Source organism: Moschus berezovskii, chromosome 23, assembly GCF_049115385.1.
Source record: "Moschus berezovskii isolate FMDL1 chromosome 23, NW_MosBer_1.0, whole genome shotgun sequence".
NCBI classification, from domain to species: Eukaryota; Metazoa; Chordata; class Mammalia; order Artiodactyla; family Moschidae; genus Moschus; species Moschus berezovskii.
Window position 1 is genome coordinate 36,038,093 of NC_142482.1, and position 20,028 is coordinate 36,058,120.

At 42.2% G+C, this 20,028-nt stretch overlaps 1 protein-coding gene across 3 annotated transcripts in view; it reads right to left on the reverse strand.

Annotated features, from left to right (window-relative positions):
• Positions 1-20,028, reverse strand: part of PKHD1 (PKHD1 ciliary IPT domain containing fibrocystin/polyductin) — a 448,361-nt gene that overhangs the window by 158,657 nt on the left and 269,676 nt on the right. For all 3 annotated transcript variants that reach the window (XM_088831516.1, XM_055406831.2, XM_088831515.1), the window contains one exon: positions 1,426-1,563. In XM_088831516.1, coding sequence (XP_088687642.1) covers positions 1,426-1,563 — 138 coding nt within the window. The remainder of the gene's footprint in view (positions 1-1,425; positions 1,564-20,028) is intronic.

Here is a 20,028-nt window from a genome sequence, read left to right on the forward strand (position 1 = left end):
GTTCATTGGAGGGACTGATGCTAAAGCTGAAACTGCAATACTTTGGCCACCTCATGTGACGAGTTGACTCACTGGAAAAGACTCTGATGCTGGGAAAGGTTGGGGGCGGGAGGAGAAGGGGACGACGGAGAATGAGATGGCTGGATGGCATCACCGACTCTGTGGACATGAGTTTGAGTGTACTCCAGGAGTTGGTGATGGACAGGGAGGCCTGGCGTGCTGTGATTCATGGGGTCACGGAGAGTCGGACACGACTGAGTGACTGAACTGAACTGAACTGAACCAAAGGATAAGATGTGGGAATAAATTGGGAGATTGGGACTGATATATACATACTATTACATTATGCTGCTACTGCTAAGTCACTTCAATCGTGTCCGACTCTGTGTGACCCCATAGACAGAAGTCCACCAGGCTCCCCCGTCCCTGGGATTCTCCAGGCAAGAACACTGGAGTGGGTTGCCATTTCCTTCTCCAATGTGTGAAAGTGAAAAGTGAAAGTGAAGTCACTCAGTCATGTCCAACCCTTAGCGACCCCACGGACTGCAGCCCACCAGGCTCCTCCATCCATGGGAGTTTCTAGGCAAGAGTACTGGAGTGGCTTGCCATACATTATACTGTATATAAAATAGACAACTCACATTTTTAAGTTGGCTACGCACTCTAGTATTCTTGCCTGGAGAATCCATGGACAGAGGAGCCTGGCAGGCTACAGTTCACGGGGTTGCAAAGAGTCAGACATGACTGAGTGTCTAACATTTTCACCCTTTCACTGTATCAGACTTGGTTAACTCATCACCCAGATCCACTTGTCCTGCAACATCCCGCAATTCCCAGGGGGAGGACCCTCATCTCCTAGCTCCACTGCATCTCTGGCCCTTCCATCAGCTTCCTAGGGAGTCATAAAACATAACTAGACAGAAGAGTTAATGGGTTTGTGGGGCAGTGGGAGACAAGTGAGTTGCTTGCCTTCTCCCCAGCTTTCTCTCTTCACTGTCCTAGGATGAGCACATCAGCTGGGCTCCCAGGTCTGTGCTCTGAAGGATCGGCGCTACAACAGCACCTGAAATTCTCTTCTGGGATGGTTGATCAAGGGCTAACCAATCCATCCTACAAGATCTCTGGAAGAGTGAGCCACAGGTAAATTCCCACTCAGAGAACTAAATGGAGAATTGCCTGGTGGAAGCAAAAAGAGCCCTGCAATGAGCGTGAGGACCCTGGGGCCAGATGACTGCAGATGGTGGGTGGACAGGAGTGCCCAACAAATGTCACCTCTGTCTGTGTCCAAAGCTGGCTGGGGAGAACTTTTGCTGGTAAGCTTCCTCCTTGCCTCAGCCTTCCCCAGACTCCCTTAAGCAGCCTGCTAGAGACACTAACCTCTCCCAAGGCCTGTCTCTGCTCCCAGTTCTGCTGCCCTTGACTCACCAACTCTCAGCTCCCCACCAGCAATGAGCATGCAGGCCACGCTTAAAACGTTGCTTCTGTCCACAGGGAATTCTAGAGTCCCCATCACGTAGAGGCCTCTGAGGGGCGGAAGATCAGTATCCACAAGGACAGTCCTGTCTGCAGAAGGAAAAGAAATTGCTCAGACATGTAACCAAGACAAGAATTGCCTCCTCTCCTCCAGTGACTTATACTGGATTCTCCAGGCAGCTCGGGAGCTGCTTGCATTGCTGCCTGGGCCAGGTCAGGGGCAGAAAGTGGAAAAACAAAGTGTTTGCAAAGGCTAGGCTTTCATGAAGAGGAAGAGGAAAAGAGAAGAATGAATACATTCTTCCACTGCTTTGCAAACCAAGGGTCATGGCCAAAGGCATTACTGATGACTCTAACACTGTCCCAAGCCTGCTTTAATGCAAATGTCTGGATAAGCTCCACACCCTTTGTCCCTGCCCCTCCCTAGGCTCTGGTGTTTGAAAGGTAGACAACCACACTTTACGACCTTGACCTCTAAAGTCAGACTGGCTGTGAATAAGTTGCTACTGACTAGCTGCTTGGACCAACAATTTACTCCTCAGTGTCTCAATTTTCTAATCTATAAAATGAGAATGATAATAAAAATCTCTTAATTCATAGGATATTTGTTAAGATTAAGTGAATCAATAGATATAAAGTGCTGAAGAGTATTAGTAAGACACTCTCAATCCCTCAGTCCCACCAAGAAAACCAAGTGCCTGTTACATGCTCAATAAATGCTTAATATATTCATTATTTGTATTGTTTTCATTAGCTAGATGAATTCACAGAGTTCATGGGGCAACTTGAAACCATTATTCTTCAGCTCACCTTTCTAAAAGTAGTTTCCATATAACTTCAGGAGAAAGAAACATTGGTTTTTTCTTGAAAGTGACAATAGAGTAATACACGAATAAAAATTCTCTTTTAAAACAATAAATGCTTCATATGTGCCAAAGTAGTAAGTGTTACTTTCTGAAGTTCAGTAGTAATTCAACCCAAATTGAAGATATCAAATAAGCGTTTCTGCTTACATCTTAATACCATAATCACTGACACATGCAAAGATTTTGAAGGATTTTCTGAAATTTATTTTAATGAATTATAGTTGATTTACAGTCTTGTGTTAGATTCTGGTATACAGCAAAGTAATTCAGTTAGGCGTATATATCTGTGATTTTTCATATTCTTTTCCATTATAGGTTACTAGAAGATATCGAATATAGTCCCTTATACAATAGGGCCTTGTTGTTTATCCATTATATATATAGTAGTTTGCATCTGCTAATCCCAAACTCCCAATCTTTCCCTCCCTTGCCTCCTCTCCTCGTGGTAACTACATGTCTATTCTCTATGGCTGTGAGTCTGTTTCATATTTAAGGAATTTTTAAACATAATCTCACATCTGATTCCAGAAAACAATGCATCCTGTTGTTTTTAAGGCCCTGCCCCCCCCCCCCCCAAATTGACTTCTCAGGAGTTGTCTTCTCTGGTCCCTGCCTTCTGTCCAAGGGGTAAGACCACTACACCTTCCTATGGCAGATGCTGCAGAGCGGTAAACCAACCATTTCCTTTTTATTCCTGGGTTCATAGTTAGTCTACTCTTTCCATCCTCCTCTGCAACTAAATGCAGCCATGTGACTCCGGGTGGCCAATAAAATGTAGGCAGAGTTGCAGTGTGACATCTCTAGGCCTGATCCCTAAATTCTCCTGAACAAGCCTTCTCCCTCCCCTTGGGTCTCAGTAGAATGCTGGTTCTCAGGATGCAAGGATGATCCAACAGCATCCGCACCATACACTCTTCCATCTGAAGCAACAAAGTTTCAGATCTGCTATTAAGTCTCCATACTGGATCCACCACTCCTCTATGGAAATCTCTCTCTTTTACTCTCTAGTGATGCCCTGGACCTCCTTATAACACACAGCATTTAAAAAATGTATGATAATTACACACATGATTATTGCTTATAAGGAAGAAGCTGTCACTGGGCTGATCCTCAACATAATTATGTCTTTCTCTCCCACTGTTATTCCTTAGGAGAAGACAACACCCCTTTTAAGAAATCCCCAGTGCTTCTTATGACATCAAAGATAAAGGTGTGCCATAAATGTTGCTCAGATATGCTCAGTTCCCTGCACACCTTAAATTTCCAGAGTTTATCAGTGACTGATGCAAAATGAATAATCAGATTAACAGATGAAAATAAGTATGTATTTCAATTTCACATCTGCTCCTTTTCATACATTCAAACAAAAGAGTGAAATATCTAGAGAACCTTATAGGTTTCACATACATTTTATAAGTTCATAACTTTAATGTGACTTCAAAAGCAAGACAGAAATTACTTCAAGCAAACACATTTAAATATGAGTTCGATACAAATAACCTTTATCTCTTCCAGTCTGTGGCCCATTTTACCAGTGTTTGACTATTGAACCTGATTGTACAAAGTAACTTAACTTCTTCAATAAATGTTTTCTCTCATCTACAAAATACTCACACACACACACAAGATGATATTAGGCCTCTTTTGCATATACCTTTCAGTTAAAATGTGACAATTACACGGAATTTAAAATCTTCCTTTTGGTCTTTATAATATTTCCCCTTAGAAGACATTTTCCTAATTGTCTTACCTTCCAAATATACCAATAAATTGCCCACAAAGCACAGTTAGCCTATTACAAGCTCTATTAGAACACAGACTATACCTGTCACTGTCACATTGAGTTGCTGAGCACATAGAACAATACCCAGACTTTGATAGGTGCTCAAAAAATAACAACAAAGAGTGCACACACACACACACACACACACGTACACGTAAAATCCAACAGCCATTAGAAGCAAAGAATCAGATGAAGACAAGAGTAGAAACACTATTCTTATTTCTTTCAGTGCCAACTGCACTGAAATTTCCTCGATCCATCTAGTCACACTTTTTTTTTTGCTTTCTTTCCTTCCTCAATATGTGCCACATCTTGCTGGGTGGTGAGAATTCAAAGATGAGTCGGACATATTTCCCATTATCAGATGAAGACAGATAAATAAATACAAGGCGATATACTTGAAACAACATATTTTTTGATATATGGAGATTGACCTCATCTTCATTCTCAAAACTTCAAAATGGAAAGTCTGTCCATGTGCCTATTACAACAAAATTCTGCAAAGATGAAATAAACCTATGACTTATAAAGACATATCAATTAATTCTCTTTGCATTACAATAACAGACGATAGTTGGCATTGCAATTGATGCAGACAAAAAAAAAAAAAATCACCCTTAAGTAGGCTCCAGAGCATATCAGGTCCAAAACGACTCTCAGCTATAATGACAGCTTCTAGAGGATCTCTCTCTGTTCCAGGTGTAGACAGTTAGGATCAATATGCCACGTTGTCTAGAAGTACCATGCTTCCCAGGAAATTACTCAAGGTGTTTCAGAGAAAACATTCAGAAGCAGTTATACATACAACACATTTAGAAACATGAATGATGGATCATCTCTAATGTAACTGTGGCCCAATGCTTTTCACCTTGGCTTGACTTGGCCAATGTTCCTGGATCCTGCTCTGTCAGTGACCAATCTATCCTACTTAAGAGAATGAGCACTGGCATATGGAGGGAACCATCTGGAATTTCTGTTGCTCGATGGGAGGCTGATGGGGGAACAGATCTGGAAAGAGACTCCAAAAAGAATTAATGAGTACCAGATGTAATTAAAGACTGCTTTGCCCCCAAAGGAGCTCAGGACCAGCCATGGGGTAGTGCCTCTTGGTTCCGAATTACACCCTCTTTCCACTTGTTCATCCATCAAACACTAACCATCCCGCCATCTTTATTCTAGTATTTTTTTCCCCAAGCAGTGCTTGGGGTTTTTCACCCCTAAAAGGGTTGTATTTTGACAACAAGAAGGATAAACCTTTATAAATAATATCTGGAAAATTAATACTAAGAATTACCCAACTTTCCCCATGTATCAAAGGCAAGGCAACTACAAAAGAAAAAAAAAAAAAAAAACAAGCATTCATCTTCTGTAAATGCATAGCTACACTTAAGACCAGAAAGCCTGAGTCAAATCAAAAGGCAGATATCTCTAATGGCAGGTGAAGTCTTCTTTTGTATCAGAAATGACCTGACTACCATGCTGCTGCTGCTAAGTCACTTCAGTCGTGTCCGACTCTGTGTGACCCCATAGATGGCAGCCCACCAGACTCCCCCATCCCTGGGATTCTCCAGGCAAGAACACTGGAGTGGATTGCCATTTCCTTCTCCAATGCATGAAAGTGAAAAGTGAAAGTGAAGTCGCTCAGTTGTGTCCGACTATTAGCAACCCCATGGACTGAAGCCTACCAGGCTCCTCCATCCATGGGATTTTCCAGGCAAGAGTACTGGAGTGGGGTGCCATTGCCTTCTCCGCCTGACTACCATAGCATTGCATATAATTTCAACTCTAGATTTAAACTCAACTTTTCCCCCAGCAAAGTTAGAGAATCAAGGTCACTATTGTGTAGCCTTCCAAGGGTCTGACACTCATCTAAATCCTGTAGAAAAATACCAAGGGCAAAGGACACAGATCCTGAGAATAAAATGGGGCACAACTGGAAGCAGGCAGACCCACTGCTTGTGTGGGATTCATTGTATCAGGCCCAAAACGTGGGTGGTGAAGACAGTTTCCACTGCAACCCTGCTGCTGTCAGGAACACAGCCTACACCAACTCTGGACACGGCTCTGACATCAAAGGGAAAGTGATGGCACACAAGGGCAGAGTAGAACATAAAGGTTATTTGCAGGCTTGCTATTTTCCTGCACCTTCCATCATTAACAAGCTTATTCCTATATTCGGTCTTAGCTCTAGTACTTTCTCAGAAATATGGGAACCAATGGAAAAATAAGTTTCAATACCATTTCAATCACTATTAAATGACCCAATCTTCCTTTTTGAAAAAGAAAAGACTGTTTCTATCTCTAAAGTAACTATTTTAGATACTTAGATATACATATGTACACAATGATTGACGACGTTTTATCTCCTTTATAGTTGGTTAGCTTTTGGTGAATCTCACAATTTACCCAAATATTCTATCTCTCATAATTTATGAAAACATCCAACAAAAGTACATTTATAATGGAATGGAAATTGTTACACATAAGTAATTCATAGGAATGAAAGGTTAACATTAATGAAAATTAATGTCAAATATATTAATTTACACAATGCTGATATTCATTAATCAAGAATTCGTGCTCTTGTAGAAAAAGCAGAACAAAGAAGTGCTAGAAGATAAGGATGCCGTTCTTCTATAACTATATTCTTTGCAAAGAGCTGCTAACTTTATAGCTTGACTTTTTCTTCAAATCCACACAGGTGGTTTCTTTATTCTACTCTATCATTTTTTTCAAACTGATCTTAAAAATAGGCAGTTTTCAAAGTACCCCGAGGCACATGATTCAAGACTGAAAGCCGGCTTCCTTACACCTTGAAGAAGAGCCATCTGTCTGTCTGGTGTGTGTGTGTTTTGAATAGTCAGCGGGGGGGGGGCTCTGCTCATTTCATTCTCACCTCATGGGAAGAGTCCAATTTCAACTTTGGACAATAAATTCCCATCCCACTCCCTACATACACCATCTCAGTGTCTTTCTCCATCACAGACAGACATGTATAATTTCCACAGTAGAATCAACATTTTAAATTATGATATTTTAATTGATCAATAAAATGTTTAACATACAGTGTTTATCTCTTCCTCTAGTCTATACCATCTGTTCTTCAAAAATAGTTTGAATCTATTTAATAGGAAGGTCTTTAAGTAAAATTACCAACTGTATCAGATCAGTCCTCTAAAGCCCGAATTCTGAAAGGGAAATACCAGAAGGTGCTGCTGTTTTTATAGAAATAGAAAAGAATCTGTGCCTTTTCTCATTCCAGGCTTTCTTTGTTTTGTTTTGTTTTTTTAATCTTGAGACGCTGTTATGCCTCCATTCTCTCCGTTAGGCTTCAAATAATTCAGAGCAGCCAACTTGGTATTGCCTTTTTAAAAGACAACTTAATGTTTTAAAAAACTGATGTATAATTGACATTCAAAAGCTGCATATAGAGATGCGCATATATTCATGTCCTTGGAGAAGGAAATGAAAATCCACTCCAGTATTCTTGCCTGGAGAATCCCATGGATGGAGAAGCCTGGCCCACTACAGTTCATGGAGTCACAAAGAGTTGGACACGACTAAGCTACTGAGCATGCACGCACACATATACCCATGTAACATCACTGCAATCTAGGCCATAAACTTATCCATTCTCTCCAAAAGTTTAACTATTTAATTAATAATTAAGCCTTTTAATTAATTCTTAGTTTGAAATAAGAACATAACATCTCTCAGCAAATTTTAAGTATAGAACACAGTACTGCTTACTATAGGCATTTTGTTGTACAGCAGTTCCCTAGGATTTATTCATCGTGTGTAACTGTACCTTGTACCCTTTGACTAGTACCTCTTCATTTTCCCATCTTTCTTGTCCAGCAACCACTAAATTAAAAGATGGGCAAAGGAACTGAGTAGACTTTTCACCCGAAGGAAAAAGACAATGGATATATGAAAATATGCAGGGCTTTCCTGGTGGCTCAGTAGTAAAGAATCTGCCCTCCAATGCAAGAGATACAGGTTCCCTTCCCGGTCCAGGAAAATCCCACATGCCACAAAGCAACCAAGCCCTGCACCACAACTACTGAGCCTGTGCTCTGGAGCCCAGGAGCTGCAACTACTGAGCCCGCGCACCACAACTGCTGAAGCCTGCCTGCCCTGGAGTCCGTGCTCCACGAGAGAAGCTACCACAGTGAGAAGCACCACGACGAGAGAAAAGCCCAGCAACGAAGACCCAGCACAGCCAAAAATAAATACATGGTTTTAATTATAAATAAAAAGAAAGAAACTGTGCTCAGCATCACTGATCATTAGGGAAATGTAAATCAGAACTACAAGATATCACCTCACAATGCTTAACATGGCTTTTAACAAGAAAAAAAAAAAAAGATTAAAAAGTGCTGGTAAGAAATTGGAGAAGGAAATGGCAACCCACTCCAGTATTCTTGCCTGGAGAATCCCATGGACAGAGAAGCCTGGCAGGCTACAGTCCATGGGGTCGCAAGAGTCAGACATGACTTAGCAACTAAATCACGACCATCAAGAAACTGGAGAAGAGGGGACTCTAGTACACAGTTGGTGGGAATGCAAACCGGTATCGCCACTACAGAAAACAGTATGGCGGTTCCTTAAAACTTAAAACTAGACCCACCACATAATCCAACAATCCCACTTCTGGTATTTATAAAAAAAAACGAAAACAGGATCTCAGGGATATCTGCATGCCCATGGTCATTGGTGTTACTATTTGAAACAAAGTCCATGGGCTTCTGATAGCTCAGAGGACTCAAGACTCAAAAAGACAAGCAAACAAGACAACAACAGCAAAAAATAGACCTTGCAATCCCCAGAATACCTAAAAGTGAAGGGTTTTTGATCAATGTTAGGTCAGGTATTAAACTAGAGTTCGGCTTTATACACATAACTCTAATGACCTCAATATATCATTAATGAATCTGTATTAACCTGAAGTTCTGTGATTAAATTCCTCTCCAACTCTTGTAGTAAATGATACATTCATATGTGAAGAGGCATAAACTTGTAAATCTCAGGTAACTTAATTATTAAGTTTTTATTAATACATGCAGCAGTTAGTATTAAAGCCAAATGAGGCACCAAATTTATTTTCCTATGTGGGCTTTTGTTTTGATTTGTTTCCCTAAGAAAAATAATGAAACCAACTTCTAGTAATTAAATATGTTTTCATAAATTAATCCTGAAAAAAAATACCATGAAGATCTATGAAATAAGTGATTCACTCCTGAATGAAGCTGTTTAGGCATGTAGCAAACATTATATTCAATGAGTTTTATTTCCCCCATGAGCTTTTTATAGAAAATAAATCCTTTTTGTTTCTGCTTTACAGTAGAAGGAGCAATGCATCCAGAAAACTATGAGATTCTTTATTTTTCATTAATATTATTATTTTTTCTCAAGCTTTCAATCATTTCTTCTAACTGGCAGGGGGAGGGGAACTCTCCAAAACATCACTAAATTCCTTAAAAATAAAACGCTTATACTCTTATTTGTTTTTAAAACCATATGTATTATTTAATAAATACATAACTGATGCTTAAAAGAAAACTTAGAATATAGTACTTGACTAATAAATATTAAGTAAGCAATCTCTCTTGAGAGTCCCTTGGACTGCAAGGAGATCCAACCAGTCCACTCTAAAGGAGATCAATATTGGGTGTTCAATGGAAGGACTGATGCTAAAGCTGAAACTCCAATATTTTGGCCACCTCATGCAATGAGTTGACTCACTGGAAAAGACTCTGATGCTGGGAGGGACTGGGGGCGGGAGGAGACAGGGACGACAGAGAATGAGATGGATGGATGGCATTACCGACTCGATGGACATGAGTTTGGGTGAACTCCAGGAGTTGGTGATGGACAGGGAGGCCTGGCGTGCTGTGATTCATGGGGTCGCAGGAGTCAGACACAACTGAGCGACTGAACTGAACTGAACTGAACTGAAGCAATCTCTGTTCTACATTTTAACATGTTGTAACCAAATGTATAACTTCTGAGCAAACTAGTCTATATTTTCATTCCTAAATTCAGTGTTTATGTTGCTGTTGTTCAGTCGCTAAGTCATGTCCAACTCTTTGCAACCCTATGCACTGCAGCACATCAGGCTTCCCTGTCCTTCACTATCTCCCAGAGTCTTCTCAAACTCATGTCCATTGAGTTGGTGATGCATCCAACCATCTCATCCTCTGTCACCCCTTTCTCTTCCTGCCCTCAGTCTTTCCCAGGATCAGGTTCTTTTCCAATTAATCAGCTCTTTGCATCAGGTGGCCAAAGTATTGGAGCTTCAGTTTCAGCATCAGTCCTTTCAACAAATATTCAGGGTTGATTTCCTTTAGGATTGACTGGTTCGATCTCTTGCAGTCTACTGCTGCTGCTGCTGCTGCTAAGTCGTTTCAGTCATGTCTGACTCTGTGCGACCCCATAGATGGCAGCCCACCAGGCTCCACCATCCCTGGGATTCTCCAGGCAAGAACACTGGAGTGGGTTGCCATTTCCTTCTCCAATGCATGAAAGTGAAAAGTGAAAGTGAAGTCGCTCAGTTGTGTCCAACTCTTCGTGACCCCATGGACTGAAGCCTACCAGGCTCCTCCATCCATGGGATTCTCCAGGCAAGAGTACTGGAGTGGGGTGCCATTAAGAGACTCTCAAATATCTCCAGCACCACAGGTCAAAAGCATCAATTCTTCTGCACTCAACCTTCTTTAGAGGTGTTCATTGTTCTCAATATTTTCATATTTTCCATTGTAATATATATTAAAAATTCCCAAAGCCTTTAAGAATTTCATGGTAAATTCCAATAAATGATATCTATCTAATGCTTTGTGCTTCCAAAACAAGTCCCAATGAAGTCTCAATAAAAGAACTAACGTAGGACAAGAACACTGTCTAATCCATCTATTATTATTAGTCCAAGAAACTAACAGGTACGATGTAATGGTCACCTAATTAGAATTCAGAGAGACCTGAATTTGAATCTCAAATAAGCCATTTCTCAGGAAAATTGCTTAGATTTCTCTGATTTTCTGTTCCTCATATGCACAATAAGAGAAATAATACTTCATGGAGGCAACAGTAAGGGTTAGGTGGAATACTACCTAATTAGGTGGAATACCGTAAAAGTATTACAGTGCCTTCACTCACCAGGCATAAAAGGTTTAGCTATTATTTGCTTTTTTACACCTGATATATATTTTTGAGTGTTTGCTCTATGCCTGTCACTTCATTATTTGGTGAGCCATAGAGACAAAGGCCTTGATCTCATGTAACTTAAGTTTTTGTGGAGGAAATGGACAACTAAACATAATCAAACAAATAATTACATAGGCACAAAATAGTGCTAAGTGCCAGGAGAGAAAATTGCAAAACATTTTGGGGATAGAGTGCTCTAGACAGAGAAAGTAGTACATATAAAAAGTATGAAGTGAGGGAACGCCCCATACATTCAAAAGACTGAAAATCAGTGCCTGAGTGATTTCAAGAGTAGGTGGACTATGGACTCCACTTTGAAAATCAACTAGCCCAGAGAAATTTGCCCACTCATAAAATAAGGTATGAATAATCTTGCTGTAATATGGCTTGTAAAAAATGGGGGAAAAAACTTGAGTTCATCAGTAACATGCTGCTGCTGCTGCTGCTGTGCTGCTGCTAAGTCGCGTCAGCCGTGTCTGCCTCTGTGCAACCCCATAGACAGAAGCCCATCAGGCTCCCCCATCCCTGGGATTCTCCAGGCAAGAACACTGGAGTGGGTTGCCATTTCCTTCTCTGATGTATGAAAGTGAAAAGTGAAAGTGAAGGCTCTCAGTCGTGTCCGACTCTTCACGACCCCGTGGACTGCAACCTACCAGGCTCCTCCGTCCATGGGATTTTCCAGGCAAGAGTACTGGAGTGGGGTACCATTGCCTTCTCCACATCAGTAACATAGTAGTTCAATAAATCATGTTTCATTTCTTCTCTGGAATAGTATGTAGTCATTTAAAAGGATGCAGTAGATTTTTTTTTAACAGATATGTTATCTCCAAGGTATTATTAATTTTTTAAAGTCCATATGAATACTTAAGACATATTTTCATGCTAATTGGCTCAAAATGGCAATCATTAGTACTTTATAACAATCTCAGTTGATCTCATGCATGCTAAAGGTTAAGAACCTCTGTATCAATATTGGTTTCCTTATGCATAGAATGTGAAGTTCCAGTGAGATAAAATAATATTAACACAATAACTGGCTAACTGGCACATGAAAATACTGAACTCATTTTATTATCTTATTATACAAATGTGGGTATTTTTTCCAGTTCAGTTCAGTTCAGTCGCTCAGTCATGTCCGACTCTTTGCAACCCCATGAATCACAGCATGCCAGGCCTCTCTGTCTATCACCAACTCCCAGAGTTCTCTCAAACTCATGTCCATCAAGTCGGTGATGCCATCCAGCCATCTCATCCTCTGTCATCCCCTTCTCCTCCTGTCCCCAATCCCTCCCAGCATCAGAGTCTTTTCCAGTGAGTCAACTCTTCCCATGAGGTGGCCAAAGCATTGGAGTTTCAGCTTTAGCATCAGTCTTTCCAATGAACACCCAGGATTGATCTCCTTTAGAATGGACTGGTTGGATCTCCTTGCAGTCCAAGGGACTCTCAAGAGTCTTCTCCAGCACCACAGTTCAAAAGCATCAATTCTTCGGCGATCAGCTTTCTTCACAGTCCAACACTCACATCCATACATGACCATGGGAAAAACCATAGCCTTGACTAGACAGACTTTTGTTGGCAAAGTAATGTCTCTGATTTTTAATATGCTATCTAGGTTGGTCATAACTTTCCTTCCAAGGAGTAAGCGTCCTTTAATTTCATGGCTGCAATCAGCATCCACAGTGATTTTAGAGCCCAAAAAAATAAAGTCTTGCACTGTTTCCACTGTTTCCCCATCTATTTCCCATAATACTATTAACACAATTTTGTAATTATTGTTCAGTCAGTTCAGTTCAGTTCAGTCGCTCAATCGTGTCCGACTCTCTGTGACCCCATGAATCACAGCACGCCAGGCCTCCCTGTCCATCACCAACTCCTGGAGTTCACTCAAACTCATTATGTGTTTCTATTCCCTTATATTTACATAATATTTCTTTGGGGGCTCAAAAATTAAATTTGAATATCTCTCCTGTTTCCTGCATTATTTTTGCTGATGATATTTTATGACCTTCTGGTTTTAACCCAGCATCTCTGATTACTATTATTCAAGTAATCTGGGACCTGGTAAAGGTAGGGCCAGCACTGAGGTGCTGAGATGGTTCTTATTGTATTATGTGATTTGGGTTTGCCTGTGATGGGCTATGGTGGAATTAGGAAGGGAAAAGAAGAGAAAGTGAAATAGGAGAATTTCTAAAAACTGGTATTAAAGTAGTCTTGTCTGAATGTAGCTAATTCTCTAGGGCAATACTGGAGTGGGTAGCCTTTCCCTTCTTCAGGGGATCTTCCCAACCCAGGGATCAAACCCAGGTCTCCCACATTGCAGGCAGATTCTTTACCAGTTGAGCCACACGGGGAGCCCAAGAATACTGGAGTGAGTAGCCCATCCCTTTCCAGGAGCGCTTCCAAACTCAGGAATCGAACTGGGGTCTCCTGCATTGTAGGCGGATTCTTTACCAACTGAGTTATCAGGGAAGCCCTGAGGTAAGCATGGTATGGCAAAACTTTATCAATAAAATCCTCTATTTTCTGAGTACCAACCAGTCTCTCTCTCTTTTCTCTGTTACCTGGAAAACCTTGGCATGAAACTACATGCCTCTTTGGTCCTAGTTCTCCTTTGGTCCCCAGTTCCCTTGGAGAAAAAAGTCCACATTTCTCACACAGCTTTAGAGAAGAGACTCATAACCATACTTAATGTATAAAAGCTGTGATTTCCATGCAAACTGCTGCTTTCCCAGAAAAATGAAAAAGCCCTCGCTAACAGTTTAAAACCCTTTAACTGTTTCCTTCCCTTTCTACTTGAACTGCAGGGCCAGCTTGCTCTGCCGAAAGCCTCCTCTGAAGTGGCACTTCCAGATGAATGAGATAATTTAAGATGTGTGGGAAGCCTATTTAATTCATTCAGACTCATAAGATATCATCAAATACACACCAAGTATTACTACATACACCAGGATACAGAAAGACACTGGATCTACTCCTACTCCTATTTCCCCAGTTACAAAGATTTCCTCCCCAGCATCACGATAAAGCCCTAAACATGTTGCCAAACAGCAAAACTTGGGCCCCTTTGCTGTAGCCAATGTCACAGCTATAAGCAAGTGTTGACATTTTCTTATATACCCTCTTTCTTTTATAGTTTCACCAAAAAAAGAAAAGAAACAAAACCAGGTGCATTCACACTATGCAAATGAGAAAAGGTAACCTCTGAAATGATTTCCCAGCAAACAGAAGATGCTCAAGCTGCTCCCTAGCTGACACCACAGGAGGTGAGTCAACTGCCTAGATGCTAAGCCGCGGGAAGCCTGTGGGCTGGGGAGACAGTAAACCCCCAGAGAGCTCTGAGCTCCAGCTCGGCGAGCCACACCAGGCCCAGCAGGTCCTCAGGTGCTGATCCACGGGAGGCCCATCAGCGGCTCAGGTGGAAGGTGCGGGGAGGAGACAAGCTGTGCAGAGGAGGAGCTTGAATGAAGGCCACCGGCTCCCCAAGGGAGAAGAGAAATGAGAGCACCCACTGGGAACACAAGAGTTGAGAGAACTCCATTAGCACAGGGAATGAGCCTGTGCTCTCCTGCACAGAGAATCTTCATAGCTGTGGGAGACAGGGCTCACAGAGCGTAAGCTTCCAGCCCAAGGAACCTGAATAAATCCTGGCGCTGAAAGAGTCCCAGGCTGGGTACTGCGGCAGACCACCAGGGCTCCCCGACAAGGTCCACAGTCCAGTCAGTTGCTAGAGTTCTTGGTACCACCCTCCATTCCCCGTCGTGTGCCAAGATTCTCAGACCGACAGGACAGCTCTCCCTTCAGCTTCAAACCCCCTAGAAACTTCAGCAGAAACCGACTTGGCAGTACCTGCATCTGACTCCCTGTCACTCACTCTAGCGTTTATGGAGCATCGGCTCCACGCCACATCATGTGCTTCTCATCGGTACAAGTCGAATAAGATATGGCCTCTGTCCTCAAGGTAACATAAACATAAATAGCAATTACCGAAGAAGGGTATGTGATGAAAACAGGCCCAAGGTGTTGCAGGAGCACAGACGAAAGACAGTTACATCAAATGGGATTCAGGGACACTTTCTGGACGTGGTAACACTCCGTGGAGTGTTCAAAGACAGAAAGGAACAAGTGGCAGAGTCTTGGGGTGGGAGAGAGGGTGAGGAGGAGAAGTGGGATGGAGAGGCGGGGAAAGTTCCAGGCGGCGAGGACAGGAGTATAAATGAGCCAAGGGGCGAAAGAGCTGACTTCATCCAAGAGCAGTGAGTAGACGCGTATGACTGGGTAGCAGGACACACTGGGAACAAGCAGGCAAGGAGGCCAGATCATAAAGGACCCTGTGATCCAAACTGACGACATGGAGATTAAATGTGAAGGCTTTGGGGAGCCCCTGGAATAATCTACAGTATTCTATACCTATGGCCAGGCCTTCAGAAAACTGAAAACTGTTGCTTTCGACGACTAGGTTTTTCAATTTTCCATAAAGGCTAACTTATTTTCAAAATCAAATTGGTTCTTAAATCAAAATTCTAATTTTATATTTTGTCACTTAATTTCTAAAACATATAAAACAATATACATATAGAGTGACAGTGACGTGTTCCATACACAGCACGGTACAAATAATGAGGACTCTTGGTATAGTCCGTAAACAGTAATATGGTATTAAAATTCAAATAAATGCCAAGTAGTCCTTCTTTATATGAGCAAAATTTTAATTATGTATTCTCAATATTATTTACTTATCAATTTATTGATAAATTATGTACATGTAATACTAATGTTTCCTATGTTTTTGCCTTTTTATACTGTTCATGGGGTTCTCAAGGCAAGAATACTGAAGTGGTTTGCCATTCCCTTCTCCAGTGGACCACGTTTTGTCAGAACTCTTCACTATGACCCGTCCATCTTGGGTGGCCCTACACAGCATGGCTCATAGTTTCATTGAGGCTGTGGTCCATGTGATCAGTTGGATTAGTTTTCTGTGAGTGTAGTTTTCATTCTGTCTGCCCTCTGATGGCTTATGGAAGCTTTCCAATGGGAGAGACTGACCGAGGGGGAAACGGTCTTGTTCTGATGGGCGGGGCCATGCTCCATAAATCTTTAATCCAGTTTTCCGTGATGGGCTGGGCTGTGTTCCCTCCCTGCTGTTTGACCTGAGGCCAAACTATGGTGGAGGTGATGACGGTAATGGCACCCCCTTCAGAAGGTTCCTTGCACACACTGCCACACGCAGTGCCCCCCGACCCTGGAGCAAGCCAGTGCCAACCCATACCTCTGCCCGATTCTGTATGTTAGTAATTTTTCCCACAGGAAACTGCTTTTCATGTGGGCTTCCATCTTGAATGGGGTGGGAGATTGTGGACGAAACACGCTTGAAAAGGACAAGGCTGGCATTGGTCATCCCCAGATTGTTGGCAACCATGCATAAGCGAAGAGGAGCTAAAGAGCCTCTTGATGAAAGTGAAAGAGGAGTGAAAAAGTTGGCTTAAAACTCAGTTCAGTTCAGTTCAGTTCAGTTCAGTCGCTCAGTCGTGTCCGACTCTCCGCGACCCCATGAATCACAGCACGCCAGGCCTCCCTGTCCATCACCAACTCCCGGAGTACACTCAAACTCATGTCCACAGAGTCGGTGATGCCATCCAGCCATCTCATTCTCCGTCGTCCCCTTCTCCTCCCGCCCCCAACCTTTCCCAGCAGCAGAGTCTTTTCCAGTGAGTCAACTCGTCGCATGAGGTGGCCAAAGTATTGCAGTTTCAGCTTTAGCATCAGTCCCTCCAATGAACATCCAGGATTGATCTCCTTTAGAATGGACTGGTTGGATCTCCTTGCAGTATAAGGGACTCTCAAGAGTCTTCTCCAACACCACAGTTCAAAAGCATCGATTCTTCGGCGATCAGCTTTCTTCACAGTCCAACTCTCACAACCATAGATGACCACGGGAAAAACCATTGCCTTGACTAGACGGACCTTGGTTGGCAAAGTAATGTCTCTGCTTTTTAATATACTATCAAGGTTGGTCATAACTTTCCTTCCAAGGAGCAAGCGTCTTTTAATTTCATGGCTGCAATCAGCATCTGCAGTGATTTTGGAGCCCAAAAAAACAAAGTCTGACACTGTTTCCACTGTTTTTCCATCTATTTCCCATGAAGTGATGGGACCAGATGCCATGATCTTTGTTTTCTGAATGTTGAGCTTCAAACCAACCTTTTCACTCTCCTCTTTCACTTTCATCAAGAGGCTTTTGAGTTCCTCTTCACTTTCTGCCATAAGGGTAGTGTCATCTGCATATCTGAGGTTATTGATATTTCTCCCAGCAATCTTGACTCCAGCTTCTGCTTCTTCCAGCCCAGCGTTCCTCATGATGTACTCTGCATATAAGTTAAATAAGCAAGGTGACAATATACAACCTTGACGTACACCTTTTCCTATTTGGAACCAGTCTGTTGTTCCATGTCCAGTTCTAACTGTTGCTTCCTGACCTGCATACAGGTTTCTCAAGAGGCAGGTCAGGTGGTCTGGGATTCCCATCTCTTTCAGAATGTTCCACAGTTTATTGTGATCCACACAGTCAAAGGCTTTGGCATAGTCAATGAAGCAGAAATAGATGTTTTTCTGAAACTCTCTTGCTTTCTCCATGATCCAGCAGATGTTGGCAATTTGATCTCTGGTGCCTCTGCCTTTTCTAAAACCTGCTTGAACATCTGGGAGTTCACGGTTTACATATTGCTGAAGCCTGGCTTGGAGAATTTTGAGCATGACTTTGCTAGCGTGTGAGATGAGGGCAATTGTCCGGTAGTTTGAGCATTCTTTGGCATTGCCTTTCTTTGGGATTGGAATGAAGACTGACCTCTTCCAGTCCTGTGGCCACTGCTGAGTTTTCCAAATCTGCTGGCATATTGAGTGCAGCACTTTCACAGCATCATCTTTCAAGACTTGTAATAGCTCAACTGGAATTCCATCACCTCCACTAGCTTTGTTAGTAGTGATGCTTTCTAAGGCCCACTTGACTTCACATTCCAAGATGTCTGGCTCTAGGTCAGTGATCACGTTATCGTGACTATCTTGGTCGGGAAGATCTTTTTTGTACAGTTCTTCTGTGTATTCTTGCCACCTCTTCTTAATATCTTCTGCTTCTGTTAGGTCCATACCATTTCTGTCCTTTATCGAGCCCATCTTTGCATGAAATGTTCCCTTGGAATCTCTAATTTTCTTGAAGAGGTCTCTTGTTTTTCCTATTCTGTTGTTTTCCTCTATTTCTTTGCATTGATCACTGAGGAAGTCTTTCTTATCTCTCCTTGCTATTCTTTGGAACTCTGCATTCAGATGCTTATATCTCAACATCAGAGGCTTAAAACTCAACATTCAGAAAACTAAGATGATGGCATCTGGTCCCATCACTTCATGGCAAATAGATGGGGAAACAATGGAAACAGTGAGAGACTTTATTTTGAGGGGCTCCAAAATCACTGCAGATGGTGACTGCAGCCATGAAATTAAGACACTTGTTCCTTGGAAGAAAAGCTATGACTAGCTAGGCAGCATATTAAAAAGTGCAAACATTACTTGGCTAACAAAGGTCCATCTAGTCAATGATATGGTTTTCTCTGTGGTCACGTATAGATGTAAGAATTGGACTGTAAAGAAAGCTGAGCACCAAAGAATTGATGCTTTTGAACTGTGGTGCTGGAGAAGACTCTTGAGAGTCCCTTGAACTGCAAGGAGATCCAACCAGTCCATCCTAAAGGAAAGCAGTCCTGAATATTCATTGGAAGCACTGATGCTGAAGCTGAAACTCCAATAATTTGGCCACCTGATGTGAATAACTGACTCTTTGGAAAAGACCCTGATGCCGGGAAAGATTGAAGGCAGGAGGAGAAGGGGACGACAGAGGATGAGATGGTTGAATGGCATCACCAACTCAATGGACATGAGTTTGAGCAAGCTCTGGGAGTTGGTGATGGACAAGGAAACCTGGCATGTTGCAGCCCATGGGGTCGCAAAGAGTTGGACATGATTGAGGGACTGAACTGAACTGAATACTAATGTAATAAATATGATTTACATAATAACACATGCACACAAAAAACTTTCAAAGGATATGATAAAAGAAATACAATAAATGTTCTAATATGTTCTATGTGCTCTTTGGCGGATTATCTTTCATATCCCATTCAGAAGCCACTGCCTTAGGCAGCTAACAAATACCTAGCCTGACCTCCCAGACACTCTCATGTGCATGCATGTAGATAGATGTCAGTATGCGAGTCATTAAAGCAAACCGACTAATTGAAGAAAAACAGAGAAGAAACTCAAGGATGGCGATTTATAGCACAGTCACGCCTAAGTAATTTCTGTGTAGCTGATGAAAAGTTAAGGCAACAGATCATGACTTGATGATAGCAACTGACACCCTTCCCTCAGCAACTCATGGTCATTATGAGCATTAAGGATAACACACATGATGAAGCCAGCGCTTGGTCCCCCTCACTGCACAATGAAAGCAACCTGGGCAAAGTCAGAGGGCTACAGGCAGGATATTTTGCCTAAGGAGTGAGAGGGGGTCCTGAGGTTACCAGGGAAGCCTCTACTCTCATATCCCCACAACACTGGTTCTCAAGACAGGTCTGTACCTCTAGGAGCTAATTTTCTGGTTGTCCCCCAAAAGGATGTAAGAGTCAGCAATCTGAGACCCACTCTACATCGGAAATG